The sequence below is a fragment of the Micropterus salmoides genome, unplaced genomic scaffold (assembly GCF_014851395.1).
Source record: "Micropterus salmoides isolate LMB-PRFRI ecotype aquatic unplaced genomic scaffold, ASM1485139v1 Ms_hic_scaffold_22, whole genome shotgun sequence".
In the NCBI taxonomy this organism is placed as follows: Eukaryota; Metazoa; Chordata; class Actinopteri; order Centrarchiformes; family Centrarchidae; genus Micropterus; species Micropterus salmoides.
The window spans coordinates 11,229,698-11,235,809 of NW_024041373.1; the positions used below are offsets into that span (position 1 = coordinate 11,229,698).

The 6,112-nt window shown below is 41.0% G+C and overlaps 1 protein-coding gene across 1 annotated transcript in view; it reads left to right on the top strand.

Moving 5' to 3' along the window:
• Nucleotides 1–4,660, top strand: part of mcu (mitochondrial calcium uniporter) — a gene marked incomplete at its 5' end in the record, with an annotated part of 29,425 nt that extends 24,765 nt beyond the window's left edge. The window contains 1 exon segment of the mRNA XM_038737220.1: nucleotides 47–4,660. Within this exon segment, the coding sequence (XP_038593148.1) occupies nucleotides 47–127 (81 nt within the window).
• Nucleotides 4,661–6,112: the final 1,452 nt, after the last annotated feature.

The following is a 6,112-nucleotide window of genomic DNA, read 5'->3' on the forward strand; positions in this document are numbered from 1 at the left end:
TTTACTCCACCCTGCCTCTCTCTCTCTCCTTATCCACCCTCTCCAGGTGGAGTTGGATCTGAAGCGTCTTCGGGACCCGCTCCAGCTCCAGCTCCCAGTTCAGCAGCTCACCGCCAGTAAAGATTGATGGGAAGAGTGACTCCCTTCTCTCTCAGCTCCTACAGCCCTCCTCTTCCCTCCTTCCCCCCTGCTCCCTTCCCCTTGTACCCCCAAATATTTCCTCAGACTCTCCCCTCCCACACCCAATAATCCCATCCCTTTCTTGACTGTGGGAGTTAGTTTTTTCTCCTCGTTTTTTATTTTCTTTTCTTTTTTCCTTTTTACTTTCCTGACTAAAAACTCCAGTTGGAATTGCAAGTAAAAATCGCTAAAAGACAAAGATGGATGGTGAGAATACCGGGAACTGAAAAACTCTCACAACCAAAGGATGGTGACGATGATGAAAGGGACAGTGATGGAATGAAACTGGGCGCTATTGATATGCCTCAAGTCTCCCAAAGGACAGCCTGCAGGGAACTACAGGGGGCAAACAGGAATTATCACACCTCTAAACACTCCAGAGCAGAGCACATGCAGAGGGGCAGTGTGTGTGTGTGTGTGTGTGTGTGTGTGTGTGTGTGTGTGTGTATGTGTGTATGTGTGTGTGTTTGTGTAGGACTTCAGGGCCCACTGGGACACTCTGCCGGCCGACACAGAGGTGTAGTCCTGCTTCGTCAAGCAGTCAAACTGTCAACACACACACCTAGTCTTGGTTGGGGCAGGCTCCAGGGAGGGTCTCTATCCCACACGTTAAAAGTTTACAAGGAAGTCCTGACAGTCGCATCATCAGGGGGACCTTTGTCTGCCTGTGGCTGAACTCTGCTGCCTCTCCCTCCCTGGGCTGCGCCTTCTCCAGGTGATGGACAGCTGTCCCTCCCAGTGTGACCTTTGTCAGGAGTCTGGCAGGATATAGGCATGACGACGCCTCGTTTCCTCTTCCTGTTGATGTCCTGTAGCTGCCCAGTCTGTCTGCGCAAGTATGAGAGTACAACCGACAACAACATCACTGTGTGTTCTTTTATTCCAAAAAAAAAAAAGAAATATTTTGGCACTTTTTATTTTGAAAGCCATAGTATATTTGTTATGAAAAGAATATAAATATATATATGTATACAATCAAATAAACAGATGACCAGAGGCTAGTTTTTGTCAGTGGGGGGAGGAACTCTCTTGCAAACATAATTTCATCAGAAACTCATTTCCATCCTCTGAAGATCTCATAAAATGAAGGAACCCCCCCCACCCCCAACAGTGAAACAACAAATCAAGATGAAGTCAAATGCGCACACACACAAAACAGCATTATACTGTATGCATTTACTACCTTGAACTTAACAATTTCATATCTTTTCATGACAAACACACACAGTATATTTCACAGTAACTACATCGAGGTTGGACATAAGTCTCCTGTGCATGGACACCAAGGGTGGTGTGGGGTGGCGGGAAATGTTGAAGCCAAATCAGGGTGAAAAGTGGCTTCGATTTGAATTGATTGTGTTTTAAGCAACACAAAATATTGATGTGGATAATGTCATGCTTGACCTCTATAATCTTCTCATGAGTACAAAGATTGCTGCGGAAATGCTTAAAAAATTAAGGGGTTCAAATGTTGAGTGAACATTTCCTCAGACAAACCCACAGGCATGTTGCAGTTCAGTACATCTGATGAACTGAATGGCTTTAAAAAAAAAGTGTCAAATGACAATTTCCAGATTTTCAGTGACCCGGCCTTTAGCTCAGACGCATGTGGTGTGCATTTCAACATTTGAATCTTTTTTAACTCTTCCTCATGAAGCTTATAGACAAAATAACAAAAAGTTGCATCTGAAAAAAAAGCGTCATGGCATCTATTCGCAGAGGATTTTTTCATCCTGAAATAAAGGCAGGGTTTTCTCCTCCCACTGTTGCTGTAATGCCCCCCTGCTCCCTCGATGGCAAGGCAGGGTGGACTGCATGCTGTGGTATGCCCTCAGTAGAAATTTGTGAATGTGTAGGAGCATTATTGCAATTTTGTACTTAATTGGACACTTTTCTTTTCGGCATTCCTCACCCCCATTGGTTAAGTCAAATGTTATATAGAAGCCATATGTTTATGTACTGCAGCCACATCAGGGTAAAAAATGGCTTTGATTGGAATAAATTGTGTTCAAGCAACACAAAATATCGATGTGGATAATGCCATGCTTGACCTCTGTAATCATCTCATGAACACAGAGATTGCTGTGGAAATGCTTAAGATAATGAAGGGGTTCAAATGTTGAGTGCCATTGCCTCAGACAAACCCACAAGCATGTTGCAGTTTAATATATCTGAAGAAAAGTAAAGTCGCATTATACAGGAGGAGCAGAATTTGAGTGAATTGCCTGAAGTTTAATATCCCTTTTCCCCAGTATCATATATTTTTTTTCCTTTTCAAACTGCAAGTATTGTTCTTGGAGGTGTAAAATTTACATTTTCAGTGACCCGGCCTTTAGCTCAACAGCATGTGATGTGCATTTCAACATCTGAATCTTTTCTAACTCTTCCTCAGAAAACAAAATAACAAAAGGTTACGTCTAAAAAAAAAAGAAAAAAAAAGGGCATCATGGCATTGATCCACTGAGGCTTTTTTCATCCTGAAATAAAGGCAGAGTTTTCTCCTCCCACTGTTGCTGTAATGCCCCCCTTCTCTCTCAATGGCAAGGCAGGGTAGACTGCATGCTGTGGTATACCCTCAGTAGAAATCTGTGAATGTGTAGGAGCATTATTGCAGTTCTGTACTTAATTGGACAATTTTCTTTGCCGCATCTAGCTGAAGTCTCAACCCCCTCCCCCCACTGGTTAAATCAAAGGTTATAGAAGCCATATGTTTATGTTGTCCGTTTATTTGGGATGGTGGCTGAATAAACCTTTGTCAGCTTCACTTAGTTTTCTGTTCAGGGCAAGGATTGGCGGCCCTCAGTTATTTTCACTCGGAACTGCTGTACATCACCTCTGCAGAGGGGAAGCACAATGACATGACGTCCCTGCACATGGACTCAAGATCATCTCCTGCTTGTGAGTTTCATGTGGACACTTGGCTGAATCCTGCTGAAGAGATCCTTGTGTTTAACTGAAGATTTTCTATTAAAATGCATGATTTTAGGCCCAATCAAAAGTTAGCCATGCAGATCTCAAAGCAGGATTTGGTCTAAACTTTTACTGTGTGTGTGTGTGTGTGTGTGTGTGTGTGTGTGTGTGTGCGTGTGTTTTATCTCCAAGGGAAATTGTGCCTTTTCGATGACTGATGTTAACAGTAAATACAAAGTAGCAATTTGGTAAACAGCAATGATGAGCTCATTGAGAAAGGTAATCTCTTATTTGGAATGACACCTTCATATCAATGAGGTTAAATTTGAATGTTTGGAAGTGGAAATCAGTCTTTCTGTGTGTCTGTGAACGTGTGTTTGTTGAATCCCCGTGTAGACGAGTGTGAGTGCGCTGGGGGCAAAGTTCAGATCACCATATTCATGAATCCTTTGACCCTAATCACTACCTTGTCGATAGCAGTTTTAAAAAAATCTATTCCGCCCACATCCCACTTCATAGCAGTTATTAGCTTCAAACTCATTTTTCCTGAATAGGCCAACTTACACACACACACACACACACACACACACACACACACACACACACGATGACGATGGTGTTTCCTTGGAGATGTACTGTGGGAGGTGAGAGAGTTGAGGCATCTGTCTGCAGTCCAATCCTCCCCTCTGCTGTTGCTACACTTTCTCTCCATGATCACCTCCTCCTTTTTTATCCTGCCATCCACCATTTATTGCCTTTTGTTCTTTTTCTCGTTTCTTTTTTAAAAACTAAAATATATCAAATATAGGGAAACTTTACTATAAAGAGGGTGTTGCATGAATGTATGTTTACATGAGAAAAAAAGATGATTTATCAAAAAAAACTGCAAAGATAATTTAAGAACGTTGTTTGTAGAGATTCCTAGTAATAAAGGGGCAGTGGACAGGGCTGCGTCTTTAGAATCTGCTCTGCCAAATCTGACTTAAATCCCAGCCAACCAACCACTCCCCATCAAACCCCACTCCCATTTTCATCTTATATACTCCCATAAACCCCTCCTCCCTCAGCGTTCATCTATACTCCCCAAAAAATGGAAAAACACCCTCCATCCTCTGTGCACCTATAACCTTGACCTCAGTTACTAACGTCCTGGATTTGAGTCCAAAGGAAAAGTGTCAGGCGCACTCTGTTAGCTTTTTGGGGAACACCTCCCGGTCTTGTCCCCCTCTCCTGTCATTTTCATCCAGCCTCAGCCTTTTTTCTCCAAAATAACATTTTTATTCTATGTTTTGAATGTGTGTTATGTTTTGAATACCTTGTTTGTGCGCATTTACAATAAGAAGCGTTTTAAATGCCTAAAGAGTGACGCAGAATATAGGATTGAAATGATCTTGTACTCCATCCTGACCTCTTAATTTATTTACTTTTTCTTGTCTTTTTTTTCTTCTGTTGACATATGATGCTGTAATGTTGGCAAAAAAGAAAATGTAAAATCCTGTATCATTTATGAAATATGTATAAAAGAGATATGTTATTCAATTATCAATAAAATCCTTATCCAGTTTTTGGAGCCAGTGGTCCAGTTGAGGTTTTTGCTTTTCTCTGTGGAAGTGAAGACTTTGTGATTAATGGACATATTACAGAAATTTACAAGAAGCAGCTTTTCAAGGTCTTGACCACCTCCTCCGGCTCTCCTTGGCCTCCTGCTCTTCCTGTACAGGACATCCTATGAGATAAAACTGTGGGGATAAACTGTTTGTATACAATAGGTACATGAGGCAACACAGGGTTACGATGGTCTGTTGAAACTGCACTTAAGTCTTAAAAATGAAAAAGTGCATAAAATGGCAATGGAAAAAGAAAAGGCTGTTTTCCTTTAAATCTTACTTGTAAAATCTTGGTTTGATCATTGTGCTGATGTTTAGCAAGTGTTATCTTTACCATATTTGCCATCTTAGTTTAGCATCTTAGCATGTTAACATTTTGCTAATAGAATGTCATTAGTTCTGCAGGTATTTGGCCATGAACCAAAGTACTGGACAAAGTGAAACTTTGATCTAATGATGGCACTCAGTGAAAAGTTAAGGTATCACCCAAAATTATTGCATTTATTCCGTAGAATGATATGTACATCTATACTAAATTTAATGACACTTCATTCAGTAGTTTTTGAGACATGTCACTAACAGCCAATAAGGTAGTTAGAAGAAAACTACAGAGATTCGTCCTCCAGGCAACATGAATGTTTGTACAAAATCAATCAATTGTTAAGATATTTCAGTCTTTCAAAGTGATTGACCGACTGAACAATATTGCCATCCATGTTACACACTGTTAGTGTGGCTACAAAACGTACCAGTATCTTGATGCACATTTCATAGTGAAATCACTAAATCTGTCTGTGCCACAAAGACCAGGACTCAGGTGGGCTAACAGTGTCTTATTTCCAGTAGTAATCACAAAAGATTAATGAATTGAATGAGTTCCACCTCATTTCTTCAACAGCCTTGTGGTTTAATGTCTCTGTTTATTTAATTACATATGAGAAAAAAAACTGCTAGCGTCAGGTTAGTTTGGACGCTTTCTAAATGAAAATCACCAACCTTTAGACATTTTCGTGCCTGCATTGGTGGTCAAGTAATGAGGGAGAACATATTCACCTACTGGCAGAGTGTGTCCTTGGTGATGGTCGGCTCGAAGTGAAAGATGCTTAAAAAGATTTACCAGATTGGTTTAATGCTGCTGCCAATTAGATCATTGCTCGTTTTTCCACAGCCTTTAAATCAGGAAGGATGAGAAAGAAAAGATTTAAGACATGTAAAAGTATCAAAAGCCACAATCACACTTAGTATATTCAGCATGACAGCAAAAAAAATGCTGTGTTTTGGGGTAAGTTTAAGATCATGTGAGAGAGGATGGCGGGAGGAGAGTGTGAAGACTGTACAGTCTGAAACAATGGGAGGATGGACTGGACTTGGGGAGCAGAAGGTCAAGGGGTCAAGGTGAGACAGAGACATGACAA